This window comes from Nelumbo nucifera, chromosome 3 (genome assembly GCF_055504915.1).
Source record: "Nelumbo nucifera cultivar China Antique chromosome 3, China Antique-T2T, whole genome shotgun sequence".
Classification (NCBI taxonomy): Eukaryota; Viridiplantae; Streptophyta; class Magnoliopsida; order Proteales; family Nelumbonaceae; genus Nelumbo; species Nelumbo nucifera.
Window position 1 is genome coordinate 11,136,705 of NC_142651.1, and position 19,595 is coordinate 11,156,299.

At 37.9% G+C, this 19,595-nt stretch overlaps 2 protein-coding genes across 4 annotated transcripts; one reads left to right on the forward strand and one right to left on the reverse strand.

The window, feature by feature from the left end:
- Positions 1-1,029: 1,029 nt before the first annotated feature.
- On the forward strand, positions 1,030-5,367 carry LOC104595742 (senescence-associated carboxylesterase 101-like). Of its 2 annotated transcripts, none has more exons than XM_010256612.3 (4): positions 1,030-1,396; positions 1,556-1,934; positions 2,193-2,720; positions 4,475-5,367. In XM_010256612.3, coding segments are annotated over exons 1-4 (1,683 nt in total). In that variant the 5' UTR covers positions 1,030-1,394; the 3' UTR covers positions 5,249-5,367. The 2 variants fall into 2 exon arrangements, with proteins under 2 accessions (XP_010254914.1, XP_088756906.1); XM_088900780.1 differs by lacking the exon at positions 1,030-1,396 and adding an exon at positions 1,418-1,437.
- Positions 5,289-18,690, reverse strand: LOC104595733 (alpha-mannosidase I MNS5-like). Of its 2 annotated transcripts, XM_010256599.2 has the most exons (15): positions 18,383-18,690; positions 17,592-17,634; positions 17,437-17,502; positions 17,290-17,351; positions 17,053-17,152; positions 16,642-16,824; positions 11,841-11,889; positions 11,563-11,742; positions 11,218-11,338; positions 7,683-7,764; positions 7,507-7,592; positions 7,312-7,412; positions 6,306-6,447; positions 6,070-6,220; positions 5,289-5,782 (listed from the first exon to the last, which is right to left on the reverse strand). In XM_010256599.2, exons 1-15 carry the CDS (start codon positions 18,526-18,528, stop codon positions 5,552-5,554), a joined length of 1,743 nt encoding a protein of 580 aa, XP_010254901.1. In that variant the 5' UTR covers positions 18,529-18,690; the 3' UTR covers positions 5,289-5,551. The 2 variants fall into 2 exon arrangements, with proteins under 2 accessions (XP_010254901.1, XP_088756905.1); XM_088900779.1 differs by lacking the exon at positions 16,642-16,824.
- Between the last annotated feature and the right edge of the window lie 905 nt (positions 18,691-19,595).

Below are 19,595 nucleotides of genomic sequence, written 5' to 3' on the forward strand. Positions count from 1 at the left end.
GAAGATCTTGAATGGAAACCTTCGAGAGTCTTCTCATTACCAACTCTGACCGGATCTCCCTCTCTACGCCTGATTTCACACTCGACCTTGTTCATAGTGTGACGTGAGCGGCGTAGTAGTGGATGTAAATATTCTGGTCTCTGGGTCATCACTCACATAATTTGCTCAGCCATGATCAATCAATGGATGTACAACATCTGTCTTCAATCCACTAGATGCGAAGTATAGGGGAAAGAGCTGATCCAACACAAAATCTTCTAGTCCGAACCCTGAACATTGAAGGCAAGAATTAATAGAAGAAGAGACCGCCATGGCTGCTAATAACCCAAGTGGGTGTGACCTCCATGGCTGTAGCAGCGCTTAATTTTTTTGAAGAGTTCCGTCTGGTGGATTGTCGGGTAAGGAAGGAAGTGTGCATGCCCAATCAGTTTCTGTTATCAGTGTTTCTGATAGCATCGTCGGAGATGATGACGAGGATAATGAGGTGGAGCTGCGCTTCCCCTTCCCCCAAGTCATTTCTAATAGCAGAAACTGATCGAGCGTTAATTCTCAATGATTTGACGTCGAAATGCAGAGACGATTCCAACGGAAAGATGAATCATCTGGCGATAGCTGTAGTGACGATTCCGTCAGTTAATGTTGTCGAACGGAAGAGGACAGAATCGACGGATAGAATTAGTCAATTAACTAAATTATAAGGTCCTATTTATTCGGGTAAATAAGTTATTTAAGTTAATTTTCCGGGTAAATGTATTTACAAAGGGTAAGACAACTCAAACACTTCACGAGACGAGGGCCTCCTTACATCGGGTGGGGTAATCCGACAGGCGACCGACAGAGTATATTTAAGTAATTGCAGAAATTATAGTGGATATTTAAGTATTTTTCAGACATATCAGGGCATATTAATTAATTTTCTAAAATTTAAAAATAATAAAACACAATAAAAAAAATCAAAATTTCCTCGCCCGACCAGACCTGAATAAATGTCTTCTTTTTCTTTCTATCTTCCTCACCTCAGTCTTCGTTAACAGCTCCTGCGGTAAATGTCTTCTTTACCGCTCCTGCAACCCCCTCTCTTCCCACGGTCAACAACCAGGAATTAAGCACCGGCTACTTCGTTAGCAGCTCCCAGCCTGATCTCAATTAGGGTTCCTCTAATCCTACTACTACACACTATAAACAAGACATACTCTTCTCTGTAGCATAGAGCTGCAAAGATATGATGATCTCCTTCAGTCCTTCCTCCTAATTGGTATTGGGTCCTAAAGAAACACAGCAAATGGTTCTAAACCCAATCCCTGCTCTCTCATAATTCATTCTCTCGTTCGTTTGTTCGTCGATGTTGTTTTTTTCTCAAATATCCAAATCGGAGCCACATACATACAGAAGAAATGTGGGTGGATTGACTTTGTGCTTCATTTTAATTTTGTAACAGTAAACGTCTTTCATTTTTCTGTTTTTTTTTTCCATTTGAATAAAGAAAATTGAAGAAGAAGAAGGACCATATACAATGACATTGCTAAAGCTGATGTAGTGGTTGTTCTTGTTCCAGGTTTAGCTGTGGACTAGAATTAGCGGATCTGATGGTGGCATCCAACCTCCTCCACCGTTTGTGGGCAGTCATTTCCGAACTATACAGCAGCGATCGTAACGAACCGAACTCACCGTTGACTCCACCATTCTCTGTTCGATACAAAACTTTTCAACAACAACCTGATTGCACAATCATTGCTTTCGTCCCTTCATCCTCTTCTGCCATACACCATCGGCAAGGAGGAGGTGGAGGTCTCTTCCTGTCATCCACTTTTCAACAAAACAACCCTCTTCTTCAGTTCCTCTGCACCGAGAACAACCCATCTTTCCATATTAACGAAGAGGCCTTTGCTATCTTTACTTCTCTCTCTGATAAGCTCTCCTGTCTCCAACAACAGGTACCTCTCTTCCACCACTTCTCTTACTGCAGTTCCTCGGTTTGATATCTGGTATAGTGCCCTTTCCAGAGTTCCCTCTGCCAAACTCAAAGATCAGATGTTGAGCTCCCAACTCTGAGTTTGGCGATCCAGGATATTAAGAAACTTAATAGTTTTCCATTCTCCCGCCACTGAGACTAGTTGCTGGTTTTTCACTAGTTTCTAGATATAGTCATAAAATCTCAACAGGGATTTAGCTTAATTTGATTTTGTTTGCAGTTTAGCCCTAACTCCCGGCTGATCGTCACCGGTCATGGTCTAGGTGGAGCGGTTGCGTCTCTCTACACCTTATGGCTGCTGAACAATATCCCCCCAAACGCCAAGCCCCCGCTCTGCATCACTTTCGGTTCTCCACTGGTGGGCGACGATGGCCTCCGGAAAACCATACTCTGTCGCTCAACATGGAACTCTCGTTTTCTACACGTAGTTTCCCACGACGATCCCATCCCTCGTCTCTCCGTCTCAGAGCACAGTTATAAGCCTTTGGGTACATTTCTGATGTGTTCTCCATCAGGCTGTGCTTGTTTGGACGATCCTGAATCAATTTTACGATGGATGGCGTTGACGGGGCCATCGGAGAATCCGGTAAACCCAGGCCAGGCAGACAACTGCGTGGATTATGGAACGATTTTGGGAAGACTCAAGGACAGTATAGCTAACAGGGCGGCAGTTTTGCAGATTGAGGGACCCCCGCTTCGGGCAAGCATTCTTTTACAACTTGAAGCCATGGGGTTTGGGGAAATACAGGTAATTCCTCCTCTCCTTGGCTTGGCTGCCTGCAGCATCGACTGTGAAGTGCGAACGGAACAGTCGAAGCTGGATAGGTCCGATTTCCAGCTCATCGATTGGAATATGGGTCATCGCCAAATCTAGAGGGAGCTCATCGATTTCCGAGTTCCGAGCAGTGGATGCCTCAATTTCCAATTAATGCTTGACTTCAGTGTTAATAGATAATATTCCGTTATAATCCGATTCTTAGAAGCTCTCCTCTCGGTTAAGGTACCCAGTTTGTTTTATCTGATAATCGGATTAAGTGGTAAAGTTTCAATTATTGATGGATAGGAATGGCAACGGGACAGGTTTTGGGTGGGGATCATATTCTTCATTTTCTGACTTTGATTTGGAATAAATCCTTATCCCTGGTCTTATTTTCATTAGGGATAAAAGTTGTCCTCCATCTCTAATTCTTGATAGGACGGGTTCTTCGTGAGGACTTGAATTTACAAAATTTTTTAGCTATTATTATTTTTTGAAAAATAAATAAAAATTTTAAAATATAAATAATATTATATATATATATATTATTTAATATATAACTGGGGTCAGGGTGAGGTGGGGACCTCATTCCCCATCCTCACCTATTTGGTTAGATTCTTTTTTTTGTAGTGTTTTATCTTTTTGGTGTTTTTCTTTTTTGTTTATTTACCAAAAAGAATGTAAGATTTAAATAGAGGAATTGAATGAGGTAAAATGTAGCAGTTTAATTTACAATTTAAACTTCACAATTAAATATGGACTAAATTCGAAAATGAGTATTTTAGTCTAAATATAGAATTATAGATGTTTTAATTTGTTTATATTTTTTGTATTTTTATGTGTAAAAATAATTCTGATATGTCACACTTATATTTTGTTTAATATGATAAATATATGAGGTCATACATGTGTCTGAATTTTTTTTGCAAAGTTTGTGTTTTTTTTTTTATTTTTATGTTTTATTAAGTTTTATTATTTATTTATGACATTAAAGGTTAACATATTTGACCCAAAAGTTGAAATATTGATCTTTGCAAACAGTAAAATAATTTCATTTTCGGTCAGTTATAAATTATGTATTTCATTTTCATTATCAATAAAAATAATTCTTTTTATTACACTTTTTTTTAATTTGATTAATAAAAATATCATGTGTCTAATTTTTTTCTACATTTTTGTAATTTTATATATTTATTTCTATTTTAAAAATTTTATTACCTAAATATGACTTCATAGGTTGATAAATTTGATTCAGATAGTTGAATTGCATAGCCACCACTTGGATAAAAAATGGTTTTGTTTTTGAGCCAGTTTTAAAATATATGGGTTTCTATTGTTAAAAATATTGAAATAAATCTAATTAGTAGCATTTATAAATGAATGAAAGTTACATTTTTTAACCCTTATAATTAGAGATAGACTAAATATACAAACATGGGTATTTTTTAACCATATAAACTGACATTAAAACTGTAATAAAATGACTTTTATACCATTTCTCAAACAAAGAAATAGAATATAATTTTAGTCCAAAAAAACTTTCACTCTATATCAGCACTTTTATATATAGTATAGATGTATACTTTGACTTTGAGGTGCATTGTAATGTAATCTCAAGAAAACAATTTACTGTGAAAATTTCCATTTGTATTTCTATAACATCACGCCGAACCTTATCTGATTATTTTCTTTGACCTCTTCTTGTAACTGGTTCTCTACCCTATCCTTCTGAAACTCGTGGGCAGTTGCAACAGCAGCAACAGTTGAATCAGAGCAATTTGGTTACCGTCATGGAGAGATGGGTACGTGAAAAATACCTAAACAAGGAGAAGCGCATCTCTGATGATAAGAAATTGAATGACGCGAAAATTTATATGGCCCATCTTGAATGGTACAAGAAGGTGTGTGAGTGTGATCCTTTTAAGAGCTACTACGACTGCTACAAAAGCAAAATGTTCCCACGGGACATGGATGCTGCCAAGTTCAAGAATCATCTCACAAACTACTGGAAAACCAAGGTCGAAGAAGCTGAGAAACAGCCTAAGAAGGACGGCCTTCCCCTTCAAACGCGCTGGATCTTCGGAGGAACAAATTATAGAAGAATGGTCGAACCGCTTGACATTGCCGACTACTATAACAAGGAAGGTAATAAGGATTACTTTTCCAATGGAAGATCTCCCCATTACAAACTGCTGGAAAAATGGGAGAAAGAGGCAAGAGGAGCAGAGCAACAGAAAAATGATGCAAGGAGACAGATTGCTAGCCTAACAGAGGATTCCTGCTTCTGGGCACATCTTGAGGAGGCTAAATTATCGTTGAAGAATGGAGAGAGTATTACTAATTTTGAGAATTACGTCATGACTTTGATAAATAATTTTGCAGTCTCACGAGAGATTTTCAGGGAGAAGAGCAGCTTCATGGAATGGTGGAGAGCTTATGAGAGCATCCTACAGCCTCTGTATCGTTCTGAATTCACCGACTATATGAAAAATAAAACTTATCTACAGTACGGAGCTTAGCAGATTCACTCAATATGAGCCATCCAAGTAACTTACATGATTTGTATCAAAATGATTTTCCTGAACCAAAACAATAATTTATATGCTTCCAATACAAAATGTATGCTACCTTTTTTCAATTGATTCCAACTACATAAAATAACTCGTACACACATACCTACACAAGCGTTAGATTACACTCAAACCAGAACAAAATTTCTTTATCAGTCGTATTCTTTGTCGCATAGGATTTGTAGCTATTCCTCGTTGAGAAAAGAATGACTTTTTATGTTTGGGATGCTGGAGAGTTAGCCATAAGCAGAGTCAGGATATTAACAGCCACAGACCACAGTAGCCAGCTATGCTACATGTTCTTTGCCGACAACTGGTTGAGTCAATTCCACATTCCTCCTCACTCGTACACCCGTGATCAGCACGAGCGTCAGGGACGTGGCAAGCACTCTCAACACAATGAGCAATACTTCCTCCCCGTGACAAGGTAGAAGCTGGACAGACTTGCAAAGACATTGAACTTGCACGTTTTGCCTGGTTCCTCTGTACACAAAAATCAAACAGAAGAAAAAAATCATTTCCCTTTCTCTTTTATGCCCCTAGACAGTTTAGATTGGCGCCCCACATGCACATCTCAGCATGCATTGGGAACATCTCCCATACTTACTTGAAAAGGTTATATAAATCAAGAACTGGTTATGTATAAAGAAACGAAACATCGACAAACAAACTACTACCTGGTTTGGTGGAGGGAGAGAGAGTATACTTAAGATCTGGCAGATCAGGTACATGTGTTTCTGAAATATTAGCACAAAGATCAGAGATGATACCTTGACGGAATTCCAGTTTCTTGGAATGAAGATCTCTGGAAGCCTCTCATGCCAAGCACTTAATACTGGAAGAGGGTGGCCCTCAGTTGTAAATATATAATTTTGATCAACCAAAAATGAATCATCAAAAAGAAGATAAAGATATTTGCACCTACAGAAAAGGAAAATGAAAAGAATTATTTCAAATATAGTTGGTCCAACGAAATCAACCACTATTGCTTACACAGAATTCTCACGTTTCAGCGAGGAAGAAGCTATGTTGATGATCTTCAAGTTGCATGGTTGTCACATCTTTAATGCTTGCAAAGCCACCTTCCACTTTGGTATATAAATTAAGAGAGTTTATAATTGATTCACCCACTTCCATGTACCAAGGATCTGGAATACATATAATAAGTAAAATAACACATTTCTAGTGGATATTTCATATGAATATAGGGATTTGTCAAGTCAAAAGAGCATGTTCCTCATTTGCTAAAAGGCTGTCAATGCTAATCCAGTGGTAGACAATGACAAGCAACTGCATTGCCCACTTCCACCATATATGGGTTATTCTCAGCGGCGGAACCAGGAATTTTCTCTTGGAGGTGCACCTTTGAGAAGTATTCTCCATCTAAAATCTAACCAAAAAGTTCAGTTTGAAGTTTCTCTTAAGGTTAAGGTTAAAAAGTATGAACCCTATTTAACTTTGGGATGGATTAAGATTGAGGCATTGCCCAATCCAGCCCTACAACATAAAGTAAATAAGTCATTCCAATTCTAGCCCAACCTGAAAATCCAATTCAAACAAATTGGATTGGCACAGGAAAAAAAAATAATGGACTGTTAAAGATAGAATTGGGATTTCAAGAAATCAAATTGGGTCATCATTGAGATAAATAAATATTAATGTGACGCCCACCCAATTACATTTTCTCTTAAAAGTTTGGGGGGAGGGGGGAGGACCCCCCATGATATGGTTCAACATTCCCTACATCAGGATCAAATCAATAAAATTTTCTTATTTTTCATGTAGTAGTTGGTATTTTCTTAACTTCTTTGGACTAATTATCTTTTCTGTTAAACAAATTCCAAAATATAGATGTGTTACATAAAATTAGGAAAAATAAAGGATATTAAAGAATGATATCACAATTTTAAAAGGGACAACAGCATTGGCATCCTCTTCTCAATTCATTAATCTCTCATTGATAAGAGAAAACGAGAGAGTTTGAAATTCCTGAAACAAGTGAGAAACCAGACCTTTGGTGGCTTGATACAAGTAAAATGTGGATTCTGCCAACTCAGGGCGCAGAGGATAATATTTCTCTGTAGGATGCAATATTTCACGATCCAGCAAATACCTTTATGACATGTTCCCAGAGATTATTTTTACAAAGTTAGGAGACATGACCATTGTAAAAGAAAGCTAAATGTAAAAGGGCTATAAAATGATACCTTTCAGGTAACACACCAAATCTTTCCCAGACATGAAAAAACTCACGGTGTGAAGAGTTAGCAGCCAAAATGTCTCCAACAAGAACCTGTTTACAATATCTTAAAGATCAAGATACAACTTTTCCTTAAGCTTCCAACACTCAATCATGAAAATATCAAGGCCTGCCATCACTTGCCTGTAGACCAGGCCAAAATGCTTGAAGGCTGGTAAGCTGCCAGTAGGTTGCCTTTCCAGTCCTCATATCAGCTTCATGATACCTACAATAAAGTAATTACATTTTTGAAAATCACTTCAGGTAAAACTTTCCATAACATACTGAAACTATGAAGCTGCGAAAGTAGAGACTACCGACACATGCATACACAGGAGTTATATACCCTTGTCTGTTTAACTCTGAGTTTGAACATTATTATTTATCTTTTATTGACTTGGTAGTGATAAAAAATATTCTCTTCATTATTATGTGTCTGCATTATTAAAAGAAAGATTCCAGTATATATTTGGCATCATTCTTTTATTGCATATTGCAATCTAATATCAACTTTTATGAGATATCAATCAATATCTTAAATTTAGAACATATCCAGGACTGGGGTTGGACCATTCATCATAGAAGCAGAAGAATATTTCTTTTAAGGAAAAGGTAAACATTTGGCACTTTGTGGCATGGAGAATGTATGCTGGAGAGAGAAAAAAAGCAATGTCCAGCACCGGAAGCAAGCATTAGGAATCACAGCTTTCATAGAAAAGGAAAAGAAATTGGGGGGGGGGGGGACGATACCTTTTATTATTTATTTAATGTCAGCAATGTCAGCAATATGCTCACGTATGGAGATAACCAGAAGAGGAAGCACTAATGGTTCTCCCTTGCCTCTTCTCACCTGTGAATTCAACTCCCCCCCTCCCCCAACCCAGGGAGAAAAAAATAGAAAAGAAGCAATCCATTCCCTTCATCAGTAGTGGTCAAAAGGCCACCTTTCTGATTTAACTAACCCTGAGGATCTCCACAACTTTTCCTTCTGTTGTAAATTTTGTTGACTGGAAACAAGAATTGGATTATCCAAACAATTCCTGGAGTAAGAACATCCTGACAACTTGAAATAACAAACTATTAATATATGATAGATTTTTTTTTCCTTTTTTACTCCTTTATAGATTCAGGTTGAAAGACATGAATCCACAACCTAGAAGGTACTTTCTCTTGTAAGATTAAACAAGAGAAAATGGATATTACAATTAGCAGTTCCATTTATTACTACTTTAAACATAAGGTATCCACTCCCTACTTTAAACATAAGGTGTTCACTCCCTACATAAGTATTATTTTTCTTTCATCTTTTTCAAACATCACTTAAAGTATATAATTTCTTCTAGCCATTGCATGCACAAGGGGGAGGATCATGGACCAGTAAAGGAAAGACTGTTCTGCAAGGCAGTGAGGAACAGCTATGCATGGATTTTAGTGGCTGCAAGTCCTTTTGCTTTACGCTTGTAGCTTTTCTACATATGCACATTAACCTGTGTATGGTTATCATGTATAAACAATTTATTGGCTCTAAATAATTGTCATCCCCTTAATCATAATCTTGGAACTCTCTAGTCACGTTGTTTGTTGAAATGTTGATTAGGCACTTTGGTTTGGAGGAGCATCGCAAGTGAGGTTTAGAAACTTGTTTAATATATGGTATATCCTAGTCGGATTCTTGTTGAGCAATGCCTAGCTTAGTTCTGAAAAGCATAAATGAAGATTCGGTATATCATCTTGTTGGGCTTTATTCCATCTTCATTGTTATATGGTTTCTAGCTTAAGAGGAATCTCACGGAATGTTGTGATATTTAGCATCACCTAGATTTTGCTCTTGAAAAAGATTTTTTATCAGAAATAATGATCAAAAAGGATTTTATTAAAATTGAAAAGTAACAGGATCTGTGTTATCTAGAGATCCTAATAACAGGGGAAAGAACACAGCATGTGAAGGAATTAGGGATCCTGCTAACTGGAGAAAAAGGTTTCCTAATCAAGTGAAATAGGAATGTTGCCAATAAGTCTCACCTATTTCTGCCATTTGAAGGAATCCTGTGGCTGATACAAATTGTCCATTGGATAGGTGAACCTCCAGATTGGCCATGCATCCATTTTCTCAGTCCACATCAACCATGTAATCACCCCACCTTACATCAGAGTTTCTCCCAAGTTACATAAGCCATCCAAAGTTTGAATGTTTAATTGAAAACTCATAAAGAAGGGATTATATGGCATTTAAGCTGAAATTTTCTCCATGAATAGAGAGCAGCAATAAAAACATATGACGCCATTTTTACCCCTTAATTGTATTTCCAAGTGCAAGATTCCTGGAATGTTTGGACTGCCTAACTAAATGACCTGACTAGTAAACCTACCCCCAACAAACCAGATAACAAGAATTGGTCATCTTTTACCCAAACAATGATTGCTCATTCATTGAAGAAGCTGTCCCTGAACGAACTTTGAATCAGGACAAAGCAATTAAGACCAAGATATTTTATTGGTTAAATGGAGTAGGCCATACTGGCCCTAGCAATGGTAATGGTATTGAAATAGATGAATTATTTCTAACATTCTGGCATTGATGTGGCCGTAACAAAAAGTCAGCAGTTGAAGTTCAGGCTTCATCAGATAGAGATGACTAATAGAAGAACTTTTGCATCATCCATAGCCTGCTAAATGTCATTGGTTAACCTTGTTGTGAAGGAGGTTTCCCCTTTGTTTAGTAGCCATTGATGGACAGAGATCTTGTCTCTATGACATTAAATATAAACTTAAGGGCAACTAAAGAGATGTAGTTCTATAGTAACTGATGGAATTGCTAGCAGAGAGGCATATGAGAAGATAAATTAATATTTATTGATACCAGACAATCGTCAAATGATGTTCATTCATCTTGATTAATAGAGCATGCAAGCATTCTGGATTTAAATGCTCTAATTTTTATTTTGTGTTTCTTTCTTTCATTTTATTCAGTGTACTAGTTCCTGATAGGGGTAAGTTTATGTCCCTCAACATGCTGGAGCCTGGAAGTATTGTTCTTTTGTGAGACAGGTGGCTTTTCCTTGATGTATCCAGGGGTATGTAGGAGTTAGGGGTAAGGTCCCCCCAAGGTTCTAAATATCGATACAGTGATAGGCACTTCACTTTTTCTTTTCTAGTTTTTTTTTTTTCAAACCTGTTCAGGGGGGTCAGTATAAGGTCTGTCTACCCCCTGAAACAGGTCAAAGCCCAAAACAATGCCTAGAATAGCGTATCGGTGGGTCAACGATACAATACATATTGGCTGATACAGGCCAATACTCTGCAAAATTTTGATCCTTGGCGTCCCCCCTCCCCAACCACCAAATTATGTAGTCACAAAATTTTAAGTTGTGTCCCTGCAGATGGAGTAAATTTTAGGATATTGAAAAAGAAAAAGAAGAAAGTAAAAAAAAACAGTCTTCTTTGTTTTTTGTTTTCTATTTTTCCTAAAAGTTACACAAAGTGGATCCACATTTCTGTTATTGTATCATTAGTAGGAAATTTTCCACAACTCTAGCTTTTGGTTAGCTACAATGAAATGCATATTAGGAACCAATCAAGGTATTGTTTCCATTATCAAGTAATCAAAAATGAACAATGTGAAGAAACAAGAGAACAAGTAGACAAAAAAAAATCACTTGAGAAATGCTTGGTACAATACCACGGTCCATGCCGGAAATATTTCTGCACAGCAACATAAGCAGAACAGAACATGTCCCAGTATTCCTCCCTTCCAAAAAGAATGTGTGCTTTGATTAGATACTCATAGAAAGAATCAACCCCTACAAATTGTCCCCAGGAAACAAGCATCAGAAACATTAATATTTACCAACAATGACCATTTGACCTTAACAAGGCATTTCAAGTCAAAGAGAAGATTTCAGAAAGCCTATCAAACTCTTCAATTAACTTACTAAAATAGTAAATTTGAAAATTCAACTAAATATAAAGAAATGGTATGAACATTATCGTTTAAAATACACAAGAAAATACAAAGAGAGTGTACCAGCTCCAATGCCAGATGAATATTCTATCCACTCCCCTTTGACCACATCAAGTGTTGTGCCTAGGAGATCCAAAGGACTTCTCATGCTCCACAACTTACGAAGTGCACACAAGGCTGCAGCCTCATATCTGGGGTCTCCAGTTAATCTTGATAAAGCACCCATTTCAAGAATAAGCGAACCTAAGTCCAAAAAAGCATGTAAAATAAGAAAGCTCGTTTATGGCAGTAACCACCTATAATTTTATCTTAAACTGTAAACATAAGGTGTAACCTCGTACCACATCCTGACGTGCTTGTTTCAGTTGTCTCATTCTCCATCACTCCATACTGTCCATCACAGAATTTCACATTGATGTGGGGTCATAAAATACCTCATAAAAACAAAAACAACAAACTATATTAATACTTTCCAAAGTTCAAAACATTAGTTTATGTTGAAAACCTCATGTAAAGATGGAGTACCATTAATACTCTACGGGAGTACAGGCAAATGCATTTTCTGGTAGTTTTGTACTGATAATGATGTTTTAAATGGGATTACTTAGCTCTGTTGCAACAAAAATATGGCCAAACATAAATTGCTAAAATTTTGATGAAGAGACAATCCTAATGGTTACAAGGAGGGGAATTTCAATCTTTCACACTTGAAAATAACTCTCAACTTGGATGATTCAGGTCAATATCTGCCATGGAGCTCTAGATGGGATGCATCGGAAGGTAGGTTCCAATCCCCTGCATGAGTTCAAATGTACAGCATGCAGAAGTATTAGAGCATCCCCTACCTTGATTTCTTGACTTGTTAAAGGCACTTCAGCAGCATAACATTAAGCTGCGATTTAAGCATCACATACTCTTTATGTTCTTATTTCACTATGTAGGACAAGTCAAAAGTTAGTTCTACTGCTTGTAAAAGACACTTAATGAAATATGAAACTTGTTGTTAGTGTTATTATTTTATCTTTTCTGTTAGTGTGTTGTCAGCTTGTTTCTTTTCTTCTTTTAATTAGTTTATTATTAGGGTGTGCCACCAGGGGTATTAATGTAATCTCCCATTTATTATTATGTTATATCATTATAAATAAGAAGCTGGGTGCCGCCAGCAATACGTTTTGACTCCCAAACTATTTTCCCTCTCTCTTCTCTCCTCTCCTCTCCCTTTTCTCTTTTTTCTCTCTCTCTAAGAAAGAAAATACGGTATCAGAGCAAGGTTCTGGGCAATAGGAGTCCTTTGTTCTCTTCAGAATCACATTCATCCACCCAGTTTTCTGATTTCTTGGACAGTGAAGGCAAGAAACCCTAATCGGACTGTGTAGAACAACTTGTTCCTGTTTCTTCTGGGTTCTTCCTTGGTGTAGCACTAAGGTAACCCTAGTAAGAGAGAACTGACGCTGTGAAGACCCTGTTCTCTCTTTGGCCGGTGCTGTGAAGGCTTTTTTTCTTTGGATTTGCACCTTCGAACAGGTGCTGTACAGGGGTGTGTGATCCCTTTTGTCACAGGTATGTGCTGTGATGTGTTGGTATGTGTAATGGGTAGCCCAATGAAGACAGAGATTTAAATATCTGGATTGTTTGCTTGCTGTCAGTGAGTTTCAGCAATATTTTATTACTTCTTTCTGGACTATTTGATTGTTCCTGGACTGTTTAGTTGCTGTTGTGCATTTCAGTGGTGTTTGGTTTGGTGTTTAGTGCCCGGATTGAGACTGTGAAAGGTACTTGTTCAGTGGGGACTGGTCGTGTGCATCTGTAGATCAGTTTCTTGACTTGTAGTTTGTGTTGCTCTCAATGGCAAATGATGACTCTACCTCATCCGGGGTTACATCAACCCATGGATCAACTGGTATGGGAGGTGAAAACATGATGTTTCCTATGCCAATTACCCCTTTAAATGGCCTGAACTATTTGGAGTGGGCTAAGGGTGTAAAACTGCACGTAATAACAAGGGAAAAGCTGGTTACATAAATGGAAGGGTGAAATAACCCAAGAGTGGGACTGCTGAATATGATAGGCGGGACCAAGATAACAATATGGTGATGTCTTGGCTTCTTGCAGCCATGGAACCTGATGTGAAGAAGAACTTTATGTGGGCAGATACTGCTAATGAAATATGGGAATAGGGTAAAACCACTTATTCTGAGCAAAGACATTATGCCAAGATTTACCAATTACAAGCTAAATCCTCAACCTGTAAGCAGGGGAACCGTAGTTTGTCAGCTTATTACTCAGCCCTTACTTCAGTATGGAAGGAATTGGACCACTATCAGGCTATAGAATTGAAGCGTGATGATGATGTTAAGGCCTATAAGAAGCTACTTTCTTAGCAGCGGATTTTTTCCTTCTTGTTGGGGCTAAACCCCCGTATATGAACCTCTTAGAGTCTAGATTTTAGGCAATAAAGAGTTGCCTTTAGTTCAAGAGGTGTATGCCCTGGTCCAATTTGAGGAAACTAGGCGAATTGTGATGGTTACAACTGAGGGAGAGCAACAAGTGGCATTGGCTGCAATGGGTGGTAACAATATGGGAAAGAAAAGTTACTCCAAGAAGGTTGATGATAAAGACAACCTTCGTGGTAAGTTAGACCCTCCGTCTATTCCATGTATCTTTTTGGGGTATCCCTCCTCTTGAAAGGGTTACTGGTGCTTTGATCCCATTAGTCATAAGTTTTGTCTCTATGGATGTTTCCTTCTTTGAGTCTTAACCATTCTTCCCTGCTTCTCCTCAAGGGGAGAGTAGTGTGGAAGACAAGAAGTAGGTCTTGGTCCATCAAGTCTCTCTTCCTTCTATTCCAGACCCTGCTCCCTTTCGTGTCTTGCAATGTAAACGCCACAAAGATTAGCAATGTAGCAAAGATGTGGAGCCACCAAACATTGAGCAACCGACACCTTCAGATTCCTAGGAGGTAACTCCAAATGAACTAGGCCCTAGTGCACCTATTGATACCCCTGCTCCCATTTTGGTTGTGGATGACCTTGATATTCCTACTGCTCAAAGAAAGGGAGTCGGGTCATGCACTACCAAACACCCCATTACCCAATATGTTTCATATGATCACATTTCCCCCTCATACCGAGCCTTCCTATTTGCAGTTGATTGCATCCTTGTACCCAAAAGTGTTACAGAGGCCTTAAAATACCCTGAATGGACAGATGCTATGGAGGAGGAGATTAATTCCTTCCATAAGAATCAGAGTTGGGAGATGGTGGATCCTCCAAGGGGAAAGACCCAGTGGGGTGTAAGTGGGTGTTTACAATTAAACACAATGCGGACGGGACAGTTGAAAGGTACAAAGCAAGATTAGTAGCAAAAGGGTACACGCAAGTCTATGGAGTTGACTATGATGAAATGTTTGCTCCAGTAGCTAAGATGTACTCAATTCGAATTCTTCTATCATTGGCTGCTAACCTTGATTGGGAATTGCATCAACTGGACATAAAGAATGCCTTTTTAAATGGTAACCTAGAGGAAGAGGTGTGCATGGTTCAACCCCTAGGATTTTGTGCCAAGGGAAGTGAAAATAAGGTGTGCAAGTTGAGAAAGTCTCTTTATGGTTTAAAACAATCTCCCAGGGCTTGGTTCAGTAAGTTTCATATGGTAGTTCAGCAAGTAGGATTCAAGCAATGTCAGTCTGATCACACTCTCTTTGTGAAGAGATGTTAGGAACTGGTTGTTGTGTTGATAGTATATGTGGATGATATCATCATTTTAGGAAATTGGAGCTCATAAATACAAAAGTTGAAACTGTTCCAAGCATCTCAATTTGAGGTGAAAGATCTGAGCCCATTAAAGTACTTTCTTGGAATTGAAGTTGCCCGCTCAAAAAGGGGCATCTTCATTTCTCAAAGGAAGTACACCCTTGATCTTACAAGACACAGGCAAGTTAGGTGCAAAGCTAGCATATACTCCTATGGATGTCGACCATAAATTGGGTGACTGTGATGGTGAACCTCTAAAAGATGTGAAACAGTTACAAAGGTTAGTGGGAAGGCTGCTTTATTTGTCCATGACCTATCCAAACATTGCTTATTCAGTTGGGGTTCTAAGCCAATTCATGCATTCCCCTAAGAAACCACGCGTGGAGGTAGCAAAGAGGATTCTTAGGTATTTGAAAAAGTATCCAAGAACAGGTCTGGTATTTAGTAAACATAATCATTTGAAAGTGGAAATCTATATAGATGCTGATTGGAAAAGTGTTGTGCATGACAGAAAGTCCACAAGTGGGTACTACACATTTGTGGAAGGAAATCTAGTGACATGGAGAAGCAAAAAACAAAGTGTGGTAGCAAGGCCAAGTGCTGAAGCGGAATATAGAGCTATGGCACATGGGGTGGCTGAAGTACTTTGGCTAAAAAATCTTCTAGGGGAGCTTAGAGTTACTGCTCATAATCCTATGTCACTTTACTGTGACAACAAGGCAGCCATAAGCATTGCCAGCAATCCTGTCCTGCACAAGAGGACCAAGCACATTGAAGTGGACAAAAAACTTCATAAGAGAAAAATTGGAAAAGGGAGAAATTCGTACTCCTTATGTCAACTCCAAGGAGCAACTAGCTGATGTCCTCACAAAGGGGCTTCCATATTCACGACACAACGAGTTGTGTGACAAGTTGGGCATGATAGACATACTCAGCCCAACTTGAGGGGGAGTGTTGCTAGTGTTATTATTCTATCTTTGTTGTTAGTGTGTAGTCAGCTTATTCTTTTCTTCTTTTAATTAGTCTATTATTAGGGTGTGCCGCCAGAGTTATAAATGTAATCTCCCATTTATTATTATGTTATATCATTATAAATAAGAAGTTGGGCGCCGCCAGCAATACTTTTTGACTCCCAAACTATTTTCCCTCTCTCTTCTTCTCTTCTCCTCTCTCTTCTCTCCTCTCCTCTCCCTTTTCTCTCTCCCCAAGAAAGAAAATAAAACTCTTATCCATGCACTATATATTGCATAATTCATGCCCCATCATGTATATTCCCACTTTTTCATGCATATTCTTTCCAAAGGTAAAGAAAATTTGGTGATTACAATAGGCCACTATATTAACTTGGGAATGAAATGTAGTGGACTGAAGTTTTGTTTTTAGGAAGTACCTTAAGATTAATCCATGCATATGGCAATCCTGTTGGAGTATCAAATGCACATAGGAAGCGCTGACCTAAATCTTCAGCTAAAGTAAGTAACTGGTTCTTGTATTTCCCTTGAACCAACCTGTTTGAAGAATCAGTTGCAAGAATATGAGCAGAAACAAGCCCTCCCAAAACTCTTATGTTGCACTACACAATTGCGAGCAAGAGGGAAGACACCATCAGAACACTTCATGGTTAACATAACTCAATGTGCACAAGTAATACCATTCAACTTACAGCTGGCAACCATCAGGTAAAATGGTTGCCATTATCACCTTTTTCAGTTTCGCTTTCTCAGTTTTAGGAAGATTTTTTTTATCAACTCAGTTTTAGGAAGGTTGGTGTCTATTAATATGAAGCATTTGAGTTGGATACCTCAAACAGGCTTATCCTTGCATCAACATCGAAACTAAGATTTTCAGAAAGCCAAAGAACTGCCCTTTCAAATTCTGTGTTGTTACCCAACACAACAAGACTGCCACAAGCAGAAAGAGAAGAAAAAAAAAAACACAATCAAGAGTTAGAACTGTTGCATCAAAATAGTGAGGCCATGCATTTCTTTTCAAAATATCAGCACAAAACAAGAAAACAATGAGGTGAACCAATCCTTACCTGGATAATGATTCAATAAGTGTCAAGGCTGACCCATTGTAGTTCTGAGGTAAGTGTTCTAGCTGAAAGGTGAGGAAAAAGAGAGAATTTAGAAAGGGTTGTTAAAATTTAACCTATGAAGAGAGATGTCAGGTGTATAGTTATCACCTTCAAATTTCCAAGCTCACTAAGTGAGTCTGTGAATGTCTTACTAAGAGGCTTTAGTTCATCATGCTGCAAATAAGTAGAACAGTCATTCACAACTTTGTACACTGTATAAGAATTTATAGAACTCCAACAAGCATCGCCAAGTTCCAACTAACCGGAAATGCATGAGTCAGGTAGTTGTCATATGCATGGTAAAACCTGAAGAAAACTGCTAACATGTAAGCAACAATGGCTCCTTTCGCAGAGCAGATATTCAAGGATATGTTGGCTTTCAACATGATAATAAAAGAAAAAGATGAGAATGAATGGCAACAACAACCAAGTGGTGTTTCAGTTGGTCACGATTTTAGGAAGTTTAGATTATGTACTGGAAGGATGTAGAGAATTTTTAATTTGAGAATAAACCTTGTGCCAGTTACCTCCAAAAAATTTTGGATTTAACTTTCACGAGTTGTAGTTCTAGTATCAGCATAAAAGTTAATATTCATCAACACGACCCAATTGGGAAAGAACAGAATCCCGTCATTAAAAGAGAAACAGGAAACCATATGTTCAAGCTAATAACTTTATAACAATTATACTTTACCAAAGGCTCAGTTTGGAAAAAGTACAAATACAAATATGTACTCCTTCCGAGCTGAGCCTTATGAAGAATTTTAATCAGAAAATATTGATTTTTCTATAGAAAGCGCACCATACGAATAATTCAATGCATCATCATTAAAAAAAGAGCCCATCATAGAATGGAAAATTTTTAAACAATGATGATAGTGTTGATGGATTTTAAAACAAGTCAACCTCCATTGAACCTAAATATGATAATTGTTTTTGTAGAAAACCTAGACTTGGTAATTTATAAAACAAACAGACCCCATGCAGCAGAGAACTCAAATTTTGTGGTTTTTAAACAGAAAAGGAAGCAAAAGGGACCCGACGATTTACTTACATTTTCCGGACCTTCTCTCTCATATATCTCTTCTTTGTTGCTCGAAAATCGAGTTCACAGTGGGCTAAGTTGAAAATGGTGAAAGAAATCAACAGAAAAAGGTGAACCCTTGTCCTAAATCCGAAAGTAGATTCGCGAGGTAACATGTTCTTGATCGACTTGAATGTGGTTGCAGACAGAAGATTCAATTGTTTTCGTCGAAAGAAGAGAAGAAACGTGCAGCAACGAGTAAACTCTACGGTAAGAGATTTCAATGGATTTACAAGGAAGAGTGAATTGAGGAGATGGAGATCCTCTTTGTATGAATGAGCTCCACACTCGACCACCGGGGATATGGTTAATATCTTAAATTTTAGTTAGCTGACAGTAATACCCTCCATAACGTTGACATGAAAAGGATCGGATCCGAAGCGGGCTCAACCATACATGGATCCAGGGATGGGGGTCGGATCCTATACGGATCTCATAAGGCCTCTATCCATTTATCCATCCATTGCGGAGATTAGTAGATTACGGACCCTATAGTTTGATACGCTGGCTTTGGGATTGAAGTGGATCAAGAGAGGATACTGTAAATGCATGCATTTAGCCTGCGTCTTTTTCGCATATTTTTTCTAGTTTGAAATAGGAAAATACAGGGAAAAGAAAGGTTATTGGAGAAAATAGAGGTTTTTTTTAGGGATGGGTTTCGGGATTCTAAACCTATACGGCTATTAGGCTAAACTTGACCTTCCCCAACCTGTATAATGTTGGAAAGCATATAAATTTTATGCATTGGGTGTTAAATTTACTAATACTTTGAATCTTATTTGAATGATAATAGTTTATATATTTTTTTACATGTGTTTAATCAAATAATTGAAAATTTTGTTGTTATGTTATTTTATTTATTTATTACTTATATATAATAAGAATAATAGGAAATTAGATGTGGATTAAGTCCAACCTGCCTTACTCTTGAATGCAAGGAGGATAGGGTTAGGGAAGATTTTGTGTTCTCATGTGAAAAGAGAGTCTAGACTCTCAAAATCCAACCCGCTATAGGTTTGGGGGCAAGTACGAGTTGAAAGGTTTAAGGATGCGGATAGGTACGAAACCCTCCTCAAACCCACTCCTTTGCCATCCCTAGAGGTTATGTATAGTTAAGTTTTACAAATAACAGAGTATGATCAAACATCAGTTAAATATATGTGGTATGGGAGAGGGAATAACT